At 41.9% G+C, this 15,554-nt stretch overlaps 1 protein-coding gene across 1 annotated transcript; it reads left to right on the plus strand.

Moving 5' to 3' along the window:
• Window positions 1-2,888: 2,888 nt before the first annotated feature.
• On the plus strand, window positions 2,889-10,381 carry LOC137914744 (vascular endothelial growth factor A-like). Its single transcript, XM_068758240.1, has 7 exons — window positions 2,889-2,966; window positions 6,659-6,710; window positions 6,799-6,995; window positions 7,084-7,157; window positions 7,260-7,295; window positions 9,111-9,182; window positions 10,126-10,381. The coding sequence occupies exons 1-7, from the start codon at window positions 2,889-2,891 to the stop codon at window positions 10,379-10,381; spliced, it is 765 nt and encodes a 254-aa protein (XP_068614341.1).
• The last annotated feature ends 5,173 nt before the right edge of the window (window positions 10,382-15,554 follow it).

Consider the following 15,554-nt stretch of genomic DNA (forward strand, 5'->3'; position numbering starts at 1 on the left):
TCAGAAGTACATTTTCATTATCTCCGCGGTCGAATTTTAGCTACTTACAAATCTCTGATTTCTTCTAGAAGTCTCAAAGGTTATCTTAAAACTTTCCATATACAGCACAGAAGTTTATTTGTATTTATTGGGAAGATGAAAAAAAAGAATCCAGCTAAACCGCATGTTTGTTTTTTTACACTTATTTGAGTTTGAACTAAACTCAAGCATATTGTCTCTGAAGTAACAATATTGTCTTCTCTGCCTTGTTGTCGCCACGCCTGTCCCGAGACTTCAGCCAGAGATAGCATCCCTGCGTAGCTTAGAGACACCCCCATGTGCCCCGTCGTAACCCAAACACACCACAATGACTGAGATTGTGGTGTGAGTGTTCCAACGCGCACACACAGACACGCACTCGGGTGGAGTCAGGGATCGTTCTTCACCCGAGAAACTGGCATGAGTGCAATTTATAATTGAGTTTTTATCTTTACTGGGCTGCTGGAGAATTATTTTCGTCGGATGACATTTCAAACTGGAAAAAGCACAGGCGTTAATGTTTTCAATAAAGATGCCCACCTGTCATTTAACTGGACACTAACAGAAGCAGAGCCTCAGCAATAGTATCTGTAGTTACTAGCAACATGTTTGCTGTTCCTGCTGTGACACGTAAAACTGTCTGCTGTGGTAAAGGTCTCGAGAGACAAGGTTCATGTGACATTTGCTGAGTTGTGTGCTTGTCTAGAATCGCTTTTGCGCAGCTGACCTGTGCAATGACAAAGACTATACTTAGGTTAAGGCTGTGTTTGAAAATGACTGTTTTCCTCGCATCTGATTTTATTTTTAACCCCCGATTGTTCACATTTATCTCATTGTGTACAAGATTCACCACAACATATGACAAATAAAAGTATAATAGATGTAAAAGGATTAAAACAACTTTGATTTGAGAAACACAATAAACTGTCTCAAACTGCAAGTTTAGGAATAAGTGGTGCACACAAAGAAAACATTAAAAAATATAGCATGGAGGACAAGAGTTTTAAAGGTTTAGAGGGTGTAAGAGACTAGTCTATCGGGTATTTAGTCTAAGGTCCAAAAGACACAATCAGATATTACTATTATCTCTTTAATTTGATTCCTGTGTCTCCAAGTTGCTGCTGTGATTCCCTGTATTTGATTTTGTCCACAAAACCCTGATGTGAGTCTGCCCAGTTTGAAAAAAAAAAAAAAAAAGCTACTAGAATTCTGATCTGACTGTAAGCACTGTGGTCATATCAGCAGGAATCAGATAAGAATCTGATGAAGGATCGTGTATGAAAGAGATCCAGATCAGGCTCCATGTGATTTGTGGCCTTAAGGAAAGAAAATAAAAATAAAAACTCATGTGATTCTCACTGGAGCGAAAAATTTCAGATTTGAATCACTTAATTCTGAATGTATTCTGTTTCATGGGCTATTTATCTACTTTTATGATCAGAACGATTACCAGTTTAACCTACTTTTCATTTTTCCAAACCAAATATAGTCCTTTCTGGTAAATCACCCGATTGGAAATTATTTAGTTTTTGGATAATTTTTCAGGAAATCATTAAAACGTTCGACTAGATTAGGCGTTGTGATTACTCGTCATGGAAAACCAGACACTTTTGCGGGAAGAATGAAGACTATTCACAGTTGCACACCAGGAGCCAAACTGCAGATACATCTGAGTGAAAATAGACTATTAATCATCAAGATTATTTATTTTACATTTGATCAACCATTTAATCGATCCAGTTGTTCGTGTACTTTGAGTGCGGTTAACGCCAGATTATAAATTCATACATCTTTAAAATTAATTCATAATCATTAATAATATAGAGGACCCGTCCACAGGTACAAGGGGGGGCCCCCTGGAGACCCCCCCCCCACACACACACTTAGTTTGGGACCAATAGACCAATTGAGACGTTGCACCTGCATCCAGTGCGCCTGTCGTGTTTGGGGAAAAAGTTGGCAGCGCAGCGATTACGCAGCGTGCGACTCAAGGGCAAAGGAAACGGACCAGAGCCGCTAAAGAGGACCGTCGCCTTCCCAGACGCCCCCGGCGGACGCGCCGCTGCTCCGGATCCGGGTCGCGCCGCTGCCGCTGCCGCATCAGCGGAGGATGCGATTCTTGCCATTTATTTAAGAGGATAGAAAACGGGAAGATGCGCACGGAGGAGAAACGTCACGTTTTCACGGAGAGTGACGCCGTGGCCAGACTGTGACCGAGCCGAGGGGGGGGGGGGGGGGGGTAATATGCAGCTCTGTCCCTCTGCGCGGTGGAACAAGCGGTAGATTTTTAACGGGGACGAATCGTGTGATTTTCTTTTTTTATTAAATCTTTTTTCTTTTTTTTTCCAACCACACAAAGGATTTTATGAGCGCGACCACGCGGGAATCTGGATTATCCTCCAGCCACGCAACCCGGACCCCTCGACCGGTTCCATGGGACCAGGACCGACAGACCTGCGGTGCCACAGAATAAATGCAGGAAGGCATCGCTCAAAGTTTAAATAAAGTGCGCCTAACAGCGGGAGGTTGTTGTCGGAGATTAAAACATTACTTGAGAGACACCTTTGCGGTCTGTGCGGAGATCAGCCCGCTGGAGGGAGCGTTATTTTGGACTCTGTGTTAGTTTTATAGACGTTTATTTCAGTTGTAACTACTATCAGGTGAAGTTGTTGCTTAGACGCCGAGGATGCCCCCCCGGGCGCCCTTTGAAGGAAGGGGGGGCTGGAGAGTGAAAGTGGCATTTCTAGTCCGTTAATCGGATTTGCGACAGAGGGACACAGCCAACCAAGAAAGCTTTACTTTACCCCCTTTTTTTTTTTTTGATTGGCCCATAAACATTTTTTTTGCGTGCCCCCCTGGATTACCGCACAATGGGGATTATGCTTCAAGTTATTCTCGGAATGTTTCAGTTCCTCCTGCTCGCCAGGATTCCGACGTGCCACCCCAAGGTATGTGTGCGTTTTCAATCATCATATAGATTTGATTTAGATAAAGTTGTGCTCTTTTTTTTTTTTTTTTTTTTGAATGAAGCCGGTCTGGTGGAGAGCGTGCGGGGCTATCCCCGAGGTCAATGACCCCTGTCACCTTCAGGGAAAGGCGCGGTACTACCTGCTGAGGTGGTTTCTCTGTGCGCCTTAACCGTAGCTCGATCATTTCCTCTTTCTGTCACAATCACTTCAAGTAAAACAAGCCCCGCAAAGATTTCATCATCTGCTGCTGCAGGTGCGGAGCTAAACACGAAGCTCTACAGGTGCACAGCCCCCCCCCATTTTTCAAATTACATATCTGCTTGATGTACAAAATGAAGACAAGCTTCCATTGTTAATTATAATATTATTACTTCCATGCAGCAGTTTATAGTGTAAATGTAGAATCTAAAAGTGAATACAAAGAGTTCTTTTAAACCTTTTTTAAGCACAGAACATCCTAACTAATGATGATTACTGCTGCAAGTTGAACATTAGGGTAAACACAATGAGTAGAATTGAATAGAGCCACTCTTTAACATGCTGAATGTCATATTATTATTCAATATTTACCCAGCAGTTGTGTTAAAAATCCAATTTCGTTTTCATCCCAGAATGAACAGCCTCCTCAAATTGAGTTAATCTATCAGGGTTTGACATTTGCCAGCTGTGCACGTTTGTTAGTTATATTGGCTAGTTTGTAAATTAAATGAAATTAAATCTGCAATTAAAAGCTCATTTTATCTCAACCATGCTATCATCTATCTTGCTCAGTGGATAAATATATGCATACAGTATAATATTTATTGAAACTTGAATGGGACATGCAGTAACATGGGTCTAGCAGCGCCCCTGATGATGAAGAATATATTTATTAGATAAAATGTTAGCGTACAAGTACAGTCACACAGTAGCATGTATTACAGTACAAATAAAGTCAAACATCCTGTCTAAGAGGAGCATTTCAAAAAAAGCCCTGTGATATAAATTGGTTTTGTTTTTACTGAATACTTGAAGACCAATTTAAAGCAGTTTGTAAGAAAGCATTTTACTTTGACTGACAGTGGAAAATCATCTGTGAGCAGGAAACTTAATTTTGTCTTCAGTGAGTGCTTCATTCATTGGCATCTGGTAAGAAGGGCATTTATTAACAACATGAATCATTAGAAATTTTAGGACACGTTCACCAATCACCCTCATTATTTGTTGATTGGTCCAGATATATATCGAAATGTTGTTGCCTGATTTTGATGACTTTTTTTTGTAACATTTCACAATTTTTATGAAAATAAATCAATTCAAGTATGGTGATCTCATGATGTGCCACCCTGTTAGCTTTCTATAGATCTACAAAGACACAATGCAGCTCCTCCTGACCTTCCCTGTACCTCTCCATTGCTAGCCTCAACGCTAACATTTCGTTTGTGGTACTCTTCCTCGGCACAAAGCCATACCGCTGCTCACAAACACTCACTTCTGTCCTCCGTCTAGCCTCAACCACCTTTTCCCGTAACTTCATCGCATGACTCATCAGTTTTATCCCCCTATAGTTTCCACAACTCTGTATGTCTCCCTCTCTAGGAACTCTACACTTCCATACCTACACACACACACACACACTCATACCATGCAGAGACCTGCATATGCTATTTTGGTATTTATGTCTGGAGACTTCTATCAGGAACAGACAGTGCTCGGCAGCATTGTGGGATCCTGCCTTGACTTTCTCTGCTCTATGATGCATGTTTTATCGATGCGTCGCCGGAGACACTACATCACACACGCCAGCCTTCACCAACAGGCTTGGTCACCTTCTCCCAGCTGCTTATCTCTCACCTGAGGCTCTGCCCTGCTTTCATGCTGCTCTGACAGCTTATTGGAAGGGTTAGGTCATCCTCGTCTTCCTGTAGTGATGAAGCACAGCGTGAGAGAGATGGTGTGGGACACACACACACACACACACACACATTCACACACATATACGTGTATACAGAGTCATCTGAGAGCGGCTGGGATAGAGACGTGTTTGACGATAGGCAGGGCAGATGGCACTGGGATGGCACTCAGGATCGGGTTTGTGTTTTTTGTGCCAGGTCCTTGCAGATATGGCTGCCAAGAAGAAGTCAAAGGCTTTACAGAAAAGACACGCTTACTGTCTCATCCTACAGCCACAAAATGGCTTCAGTCCCAGTTAAACTCTGATCAAAGTGGGTCAAACCAGTTTATGTGTGTGTGTGTGTAGAAGGGGGTGGAGCTCTTGGGGGGGGGGGGGGGGGCAACTGGACAAAGTCTACATTCCCTTACAAGTGGCCTTGGTTTTCATACATGCATAGGTAAAACGTGTGTGTGTGTGTGTGTGTTAGGGTTAGCGCTAGGGGAAGAGATAACGAAGTTTCTCTTTCTGTGTGTTACTGTAGTATTATGCATCTTCCCTTTGTTATGAACATTTCCTTTCTTTTCTATTACCGGCTGTTTTTCCGTTCACTTGGTGCATGTCATTTCTTTGTTGCAAGGTATTTTGCATTTTTTAAATATTTGCTGTTGGTAGTGAAATATTTGTGTTTTCTAGAATCTCATATAATGAAAGCGTCTGAGAAATTTAGCTGGGTAATCTGGTCGAACTGATAACTAGTCATTTGGCTGTGGCGCTTTTCTCCTCCAGAGGTCAACAAATAAATGGACTGATATTACATTTAGAATAAACTCATGGGGAGGCCTTCAAGGATCCCACTTTACAAAACAGTGACAGGCGCCTCACTGTGTCCGACGGTGGCGCGACTGAAAGTGTTTGAAATGACATCAAAGATTTTAGAGAAAAGGCTAAATGTTTTCCAGCATAGTCAGTGGAGACTGTTCCAGCTCCATGCTAAAATAAATCAGTGGGAATATGCACGAATAGAGCCTGAAATGAGGCGCGTTTGAATTAGTTGTCGTAGCGCTCCCACTCTCATACATGCATATCTGCGTATCAAAGTTCAGAGCGCTCGCCCCGTCATTTACCACCATGTATTATTGAACAAATCATTTTTCCGATCAGGTGTGAAGTCACCTTCATTATCAGTAAATGCTTTGATCTGTTGGAAGTCACCAGCAGCTTCTTTGTAATATTACCACAGATTCAGACAGGGGGACATATAATGTTTGGTCATGAAAATATTTGTATTGATCAATGAATTTTTATTTTTAGATTTATTATAGATTAAATATAATTATTCAGCATGGGAGAGTACTCCATTATGCTTTCGAGATTTTGAGTCTTTTATTTTACTGTATTTTCTGTCGATTTTAGTTGAAGTTTTTACGTTCTTAAGGTTATTATGTGTTTTTATTTAAAAAAAATGTTTGTTGTGCTGAAACTGATCAATTCACAATAATATGTTTGCCAATTCCTTTTTAGGTTGACATGGTTACACAGTATATTGTAGTGCAAAACACTTCAAACACATTGACAATATACAGATATATTTTAAACCTGAGGAAATATTTAGCCGCCTTTTGGCAGATAGTCGTGATTTTTTTCCCCCACTTTGCCACTCTTGCCTTTCTGCCAGTCAGAGTGATTGAAAAGTGAAATGGTGAATGTTATCTGAGGTCAAGTTGATCTGGAAATCCTAAACCTTCTGAAATTGTGCTTTTCATATTAACCTTATCAATACTTCCACATCTCCCTCCAGCTTGTTCACTGGCAGCCTGCTGACTCCCAAAAATTCAGGGAAAGTCGGGAAGGTACGCTCCCTATTTCTACAGAAGTCTTGCACTGCTTCACGGAGCTGATAAATGAAAAGTAATCACTGTATTGATTTGTCTCCGCCAGTGCGCCGTTGGTTGGAAGTTTATTCACGGAGCGTCTGCGAGCCTCGGGACACCCTCGTGGAAGTTTGGCAGGAGTTGCCGGAGGAGACGCACCATCTCTTTGTCCCATCCTGTGTTTCGGTGAGGCGATGCGGCGGCTGCTGTGCCGATGAGGCCCTGGAGTGTGTTCCGTTGCTCACACACACACTCACTATGGAGGTACATGGTCATTCTCAGCATGCTCTACCAGTGGACACCTGTGTGCAGATTCATGGGATTTTTTTTTTTTCTTCTCATCTGTGTGCAGCTGATGAGAACCTCCTTCATGAAGCATGAGCTCATCGAGCTGCCCTTTGTGGAACACAGGCAGTGTGAGTGCAGGTAATAAAACACATTTTCAATGGCTCTCGATGTGTCCTTGTCGTCTCCTGACCTCACCTCACCGCACCTTTGACTGACACCGTCTGTTTCATCTGTGCGCAGATTAAAAGCACAGTTTCAGCCAACGGCAACTACAAGGTAAATCTTTTTCCAAGTCTTCCCTCCCCACCATTCTGGAACTTAATCTCCTCTCGTCTGCTCAGTGTGAAAGAGCTGTTAAGGAATCTTTTCCGTCATTCCATCCGTATAGCCATATCCGCGAATGATGCTCTTTTGATCTCAACTATGTTGTCACATAAAACCTATGCATCTATAAGCGGTATAATAGTACTGACCCACTTATCACCTACACTTTGTCATGCTCATTATATGAAGCAAAGGCCTGATTACAAGATTTTTCTTGATTTAACCACTAATATTATTTACTTGTTGTTGTTGTTGTTGTTGTTTTAAATGCGAGAAATAACTCCGCCCATGGTATATATCAGTGCTTGCTGTACATGATAATGATTAAAATGATCAGCGTCCTTCTTTGACTGGTAGTTAAAAAAAAGAAAAAAGCAAGATTTAAATGATAATGAGTCATACATTTCAGTTTAGGCTGTTAATATAATACTTTTCAGTAACTGAGTGGAAAATACCTTCAAGACAACAAGTGGTTGATTCAAAAATCAGAAACGTTGGAGTTAAAAAGATTCCCGTTTAGACAGCAGTGGCTTTATTGAGAATGAGCTGCACTTATAGAACAACACTGTAAAAGGAACATTTTTGTTGGGTTGCTGATGTTTGTGTACCTTATACTTGCTATCATATGATTCTATCTGAAATGTTTATGTCCCCCTGCTTCCTGTTTGGATGTGGACATAAATACAAGATTCCAATATATGTGTGTGCACCATTTATTTCACACTCTTCGTGTTTCTCGTGTTTGTGTGACGGTGCTTGCTTTCTCTAAATCACTGTCCGTGTTTGTACAAGTTTACACGCTCTGTTTTTCTGTTTTTCTTGCATTAATGTGCATGAAACTTTTTCTTTGTGTGAATTCTGTCTGTTTATATGTGTGTGCCCCTCAGTGAGTTAGCGTCTGCAACTCTTTCCCAGGATCCCCAGGGACGGCCCGCATCCTGTTGTCACCATAGTGATGATTTTATCTCCTCTGCCATGTGCTTTCTTAGACTCCTGGAACAGTGTCACGCATCCATGATAACAAATTAGTGCCCCAAAGAACAACAACAGACACAGCAGCAGCATAATTTGTTATTGATCATGTCAGTGATAAAATGGTTCATTTTGTTCCCATATTTTATCGTGGTTTATTAATGTTTTCAGATGGGATTAGAGTAGACAGAGAGGGAACTCCTAAAGGTGGTTTGTAGGTGGAATCACTTTATTTAACTTTACCAAATAAAGGCTGGGCACTTAAATGTGCAGCAGAATATGGATGACTTACTGTCAGCATGACTATGGAAATAAGCATCCAGAGGTTATTATTGTGTAAAAGTAGCAATGCTGTCAATACAGCCTGTAAAAAATAAAAGTCCTGCATTCAAAATGTAACTTTTATTAAATTAACTCATGTTGTGAAACTGGAGTGCCAATAACCAGCATGTCAAAATTGTACTTGAGTAAAAGTACTGACTAAAAACACACTAAACGAACGCATTAAATCATTCATTATTGTCCTGATTTAAAATCATATAGAGCCAATTGTACTGTCTGAAAGAACAGGCGGCTCGCATTAAAGTAAGACAAACACCGTTGTTGTTTGAAATGTGACCATTGCTTAACATCTTCTGATAACCAAGTGCAGAAATGAAACTTAATATGCGTTTTTTCTTTTTAATTACTAGATGAAGACAACTTTGAAGAAACCTCATGCGACTGAGGAATGACCTGAAACATCACGATCCGTTGCCGCCCAGGTGTCTAACATGCTGTATTATATATTTCCAGGCCCCACCTGAAGTCAAAAAGAAAAAAAGAGAGGGGCCCCCGACTGAAGACGACTGGAGCCGCCAGAGCTTTGTATGCTGACTATTCAGGCTATGTCAAGTGTGAATAAATGAATCAAAGAAATGTTGTTGGTGTACTTACAGCCACAGCAGCCGCGATCTCACACACACACACACACACACCAGATATGACTGAATGAATTGTTTCTGATATAATTTATGGTTCAGGCTCTTAAGATGGTTGATGTAGGGACAAGGTCAGCATTTCAGAGCAAAAGCAACATTCAACCTGATGCAGTGCACCATGTTCACCATATTGTTCACCATGCTCAATGATCCAGCGCTAGCCCCCCCCCACTTTGCTGTCAGTCATTGATGGGTGGGTGTGACGTCCCGCCGCACCCACCCATCACTCAGGACGGGCTTTACTGAGGATCTGAGTGAAATCCTTGTCATTTGATCACAAATTTCACCTCCACTGTCTATGCCAGAGACAGGGGGGGGGTAATCGGGATCTGAACAAAGCCGGCCCCTCTCTGCCTCATTAAGTAACTTCATTAGGACTTCCAGCCTCCCGGGAGGCAGAGCCAGCTGCAGTTAATGGACCCAGACTTTGAGACCAAAGAGAAACATCACAGGAAACTGAGTGTCCACAGCTCTGATAACTGACAGAAGGTTTGTTAGCAGGAACGGAAGCAGTCTCCTTTATTAGTCGCACAGTAGCTGCATGCGATGCGTGGGTTTATCTCAGAGTGGACCAAGGCATGTTTAAAAAACAAAAAAATCTTCCATTTCATTTTTTAGTCTTGCTTGCAAAATGGTTTGGGTTCGCAGAATCTTTCAGAGCCTGTATTTATCCCATCATATGGCAGTGGCGATGGCGAAGTCAATCACCAGACTAGGACTAAGAAGCTAAAGACCTATTTGATGGACTGTCACTGTCAAGCTCGCGTCGGATACTCGTCCTCCATGACTGGGTTTAAGCTAATGCTATCCTCATGCTCTCTTCCTTCCAGGACCCATCCTCCCCCATCCTCTCCTCCTATTCCGCCACCTCCTTCCGCCAGCTTCTCTCCCTCTCCATCGCCATCTCAGAGGGCTCATTGTCGCCCGTGTAGGGGGAGGAGGTGGGCGTTGGATGTGGCATCTTGTCGGTGCCGCTGCACCATCGGAGCTGAGAGCTGCAGCCGGAAGGGCCGGAGGCTCGACGCTCTGCGCTGCAGGTTGGGCCGCACGCAAACCAAACAGCGGCAACTCTTTACTGGTTTTTAAATCACTTTAATAACAAGAACATTTCCCATTGCTCCACTGCAATGCCAACCCAAAATCTGTCTTCTCCCAGTAGGGCTGTATTTGATGTAAAGTAAGTTGTCTGTGACAGGAATGTAACTGTGTCAGTCAAACAATGTCTCCTCTCTATTGTTTATTATTGCAGGTGTGAAGCCACGAGGACTTGAAGTGTCCACCAGCCTTTTAACACCGCCTTGTTTCCTCCTGATTCATTGTCAGCATTAGAGCCGTGGACAAATGCTTCATACATCCAATACCTCTGACCGAAGGAAATGGACCCTGCAGCGGAGTGCGGCATCATAGTCTGCGTGTGCACGTACCCAAACATCACACCAACCTCTGTGGCTTTTGTGGCGAAGCTTCTGTCTGTCCACGTGTACAGACACGCACACAACACATCCCGTGAGTGGAGGGGTGAAATGGCGGACTTTGAGAGACGGGCTTTGTTTGGCGGGTAGATGATGAGAATTCTGCGGATGAACATTAGATATCAGTATAAATGATCATATCGCGCATGGATAAGAGCTCTCACCCGTGGACCGGTCTCACCGGTCGCAGGTAAACCGTATACGGAGACAGACTTCAGGATGAAGTCCGCACTCATTGTTGTGGTGGATTAAAGAACACCCGTAACATTTATAGATGGAGACATCCACAGCTGGACATACCAGTGTGTTGTAGCGCGCTGAACATGAACTGGCACTCAGCGTCTCAGCATGCATGGGCCTCAAGTCGCGCTCAACACTGAGATTGAGTGTGGTCTCCCCATTGAAAGACCCAGATGGGCTATCCATGCAGGAGTTCTCTCTCTCATTCAAAGCGCTCGAGCACGACTGGCTCTCCAAGCCGCTTTCCAGCATTTGTTTAATTTAAGCCTTTTGTTTGCATCTTTTTTCGGTTCCCGGATTGAAAGCAGCCGCGTTGCCTCCCTTTGCCACTCTTTTCCTCTCTTTAAGGCAGTGAGGAGAATGACAATAATGAGGCCTGGCGGCCGTCCACTGCTTCACACATAAACATTCGCACTTTCTAATACCGGGAGCTCAGAGGACACACAGCAAACGCTGACACACACACAGTCTTAGTCGCTCTGTGACACGCATTCATGCCTATTTACACACATGCAATGTGAAATGAATGCAGGTAGCCATAAGCTTTCCTTTTGTGCCATGCCAAGTGTGCAAATATGTGACAGTTGTTTATATTTGAGATTTAATACAAAGTCTTCTCTTAATATAGTGCAATTTCAAGTTGATTGAAAAGATATTCTATATTGCAGAATGCGTCTTTGTTTTGTTTTCTCTTCCTCTTTCATCCGCCTGCATAAATAGTCGTGCTGGGTGGCCGGCTACGTTCACGCTTGCCATCTACACCAATACCCAAATGTATTGAATTCAAACAAACGACTCCCTCAGGCCACAGATGGCTGACTCTATATATATATATTATAATGTGTAACTCAAACAATCAGAGGAGCAGCGTTGTGTGCAGAAAACAGAAAAGGAGCACAGAGCAATTCCCAGTGAAGCGGAAGGAAAACGTGGCTGTTTTGGTTTCAGGATTGGAAGAGTATTATTCATTTGGAACATAACTTGTTTATAGTCTGAATGAATCTCACGGTTTATCTCCGTGTTAGTTCACGACTGCCCGGCTGCTGGGAGGCAACAGCGATTTGAACTGTGACCGTTTCAGAAAGGATGGGGCGGCGAGCAGCTTGTCAGTCAGCTTGACGGCTTAAAGCCCCCCCCCCCCCCGTTCAGAGGGACCATAATGGGCCGTTCAGAGACACTTTTGTCCCGTGCTAAATTTGAGAATCCAAGAACATTTCATCTGTGACTTCTGGACTCCATTACACACAGAAGGGATTAATGTCCACACATTTCTGGCACTCTAGACGATATAAATCCATTTCTATCAAGACCGTCCAGACAGGAGGTTACTTTCCACACGCGGGTCCACAGTTCAGTGTTTGTTATTATTGCCAGTGTATGCTTCAATCACTACCTCTATATCATAGCATGTTAATGACCAAGTATATAAGCATTGTTGCTATTTTATCTGAGCTCTTTCGGGCCTCTGCTATAATAAGGATGTTTTTTTTAATTTGCATTGATCAATAACAATAGTCTCCGGTGATGGGATGTGGAAACGTAGCAGATCTCATTTTTAGCTTACAGGAGTTGCTAATTATCCGAGGGGGAGTTTTTTGTTGTTGTTTATTTTTGTATGAGGAGAACTGAATAGATCCTCTAAGAACAGACCAAGACACTGTGAGATGATGTGGAACATGAGACGGTTTCTCATAGCATTTGTAATTGATAGTTAAACATTTCGGGAAATGCACTTACCTTCTTAATGAGAATTAGTTGAGAACATTAATTAGGTGTCACATCTGTATTGTAGATATGGAGCCATATTGTCAGTTAGAATATATTTGTATCGTATATTCTATTCGTATAGAATAGATTTAAGCATTTCACAACTTTTTCCAGTCTTTAGTTTTCCCTGTTACAACTTGTTTGAAACATGTTATTTACAAATCGAATAAGTTAACGAGGTAAAACCATGTTTTTCCTGTTTAAGTATCTTTCAAAAGTGATTAACAAGTATTACATTCTGTGTTTTACGCAGTGTCGCAACATTCTTTGAAACAGGCTTAATAAAAATCCATACAGTAGCAGCTATAAAGTGTAAAAGCTAATCCTGTTAGTTTAATTAAAATGAGAACATAGTGTGAAAATGGTAAGTTGTGATGTGGGGGGTGGGGTGGGGGGGGGGGTTGTGTTTTTGTTTGTAAATAACAAGCACTCCAGGAAATCACAGAATACAGTACCTTCAAATGGCAAACTGATCAAATTACAGTTTGGTTTTTAAATAGATTTAACCAGCAAAGTATAATGAAGCTAAGCTAAGCTAACCAGCTGAAGGGTATTTGCTGCACAGATAATGGTATCAGTCTGCTCATCTAAAGTGTCTTTCCCCAAATGTTTGAAAAGTTCCTTTTTTTTTTATTCTGACAATAATAATAGATCTAGATCAATACAATAGATCTCTGCAGAAGGAGAGCTGAATATTTTTTTTACATTGATTTTTCTGTGTATGAGCTAGAAGAGATTTGATGCATAGAGCTCTTTTAGGCGCTCCTGTTACTTGTGACCAAATTATTTCAGTCTTTTAGAAATGGTTCAGAACCATCAAATCAATCAGCAGTGAATTCCATCAGAAGCCATCTTAGCATCCAGTCCAGAGGCTCAGAGCCGAAATCAGCTTCAGACATCCGTGTGCTTTGTATCTGCACAGTCTACATTGATCTGCAGAGGTAGCCGGGCTCGAGCCTTCAGTGTCTTGGCTTATAAAGACCACTTACTAATCTATATAGCGTTTTATAATCGCCAATATCCAGCCGTGAGCTTGTGTATGACATAGTTCATACTTTAGAAATCTATTTGTAACTTCATTTCAGCTGTACTTTGCAACAAATCTCTGCATTGTACTATATGTATAAAGACAAGAAGAAAATGTACACTCTTTTTTATTTTGCTGCTACACCATTTGTGCCCGATTATGATGTATTTGTAGAATACAATGGAGTTTTATGTTGTATTAGTATATAAATGACAAGTAATCAATTCAATGTCCCTATAAAGTGTATACTGCATTGTCAAATGTATTGGGAATGATACCAGGAGACAGCCGCGATGTTACAGATGTTATTAAAGGATATGTCTTATTTTTTGTATACACATGTCATTTTCTTCCTGCCGCTGTTTACACTGTTTATCTTCCTCTGCTTCCACCTCAGCTCTTTGTTTTAACCTTTCGTTTGGCGACATACTGAAAGGTAAATAGTCACTTTTGATTCTCGATTCATCATGGGAGTTTGGCTCAGAGAAACCGTGTGTGTGTGTGTGTGTGTGTGTGTGTGTGTGTGATGTCAGGTGCTGTTATGAGACATAATATTATTTCTTCCCCTCATCTCGTTTGTTCTGCTGAGTCAGAACCCGGTCGCGTACAGAGGTTTCCCGCCCCACACCGCGTGATGAAAAATGACTGCGTTATGCGTTACTTCTAATTTACTTGACCGTTGTCCTTTTATGATATTTCAGACCTCTACTCAGCTACATTTATATTCTACTTCAGAACACCAGAAGAGTTACCTGTTTTTTTTATTTTTATTTATTTATTAAGATTTCACATACAAAATATATGGCAGTGTAACTGCACTTGATTATTATTGTTTTTGGTGCTAATGTTGGAGAAAGGGCCTCTCTTTCATTACTTATTTGCAAAAGACTGTATAGTTGACTTTTTTTTATTTCTACATTCATGGGAGTTTTCGTGTTCCCCCTTGTCTGCATGGCTTTCCTCTGGTTACTCCGGATTCACAGTCCAAAAACAGGCGATGTTTGTGAACCGGTGACTTCAAATTGCCTTTGGGTTGCTAGTCTTTCTAAGCGATGGTCCTGTGATGAACTGGTAACTTGTCCATGGTTACAGAAAATGGATGGAAGGACCAGATTGGTATTTCTCCATGGAAACCCTAAACTATTGTCAGCTCTTGGCTGCTGTTCAACGAACCTTCTGCCTTTAGAAGTGAGTGAGAGAAAGTGAGAACCTGAGAGTGGAGAATTGATCTGTGTATTATTAACATATACAGTACCTGTTTGCACTAGTCCAAGCACTGGAATATATGTGATGACGATGATGTCATCATTAGCCTTTTACAGGGAGGAGAGGAGAGGAGAGGAGAAAGCATGAAAAGCTGCTGCCAACTTGTCTGGCTGGGAGAACATAATGCCAGAACTAAATATAGCTGCAAGATTAGGGAGACAGAGAGTGAGAGAGGAAAACGATGGAGTGATTCATGGATCTCAATATGGAGAAGATGCTTCTGCTCAATAAAACCAGCTTTTATTTAAAGCTCTGCGATCATAAGAAACCCACCCAAAATATATCATGACTCTGGAGGATTATGAAGAAGCAGAAATACTGTCACTGTCTAACAGTATTCTGTTGCAGTATTCTGTTACAGTTGTCATATATTAATCTGACTGTATTTTCAACGGGTGGCTAACATCTCTCTCCTTGTCTGCCTCCCTCCACGCTGTCATCCCCTTCTCCTTCCATCTCCCAGTCTTTGAACTTGTATCAGTACTTC

The sequence above is a fragment of the Brachionichthys hirsutus genome, unplaced genomic scaffold, assembly GCF_040956055.1.
Source record: "Brachionichthys hirsutus isolate HB-005 unplaced genomic scaffold, CSIRO-AGI_Bhir_v1 contig_1470, whole genome shotgun sequence".
NCBI classification, from domain to species: Eukaryota; Metazoa; Chordata; class Actinopteri; order Lophiiformes; family Brachionichthyidae; genus Brachionichthys; species Brachionichthys hirsutus.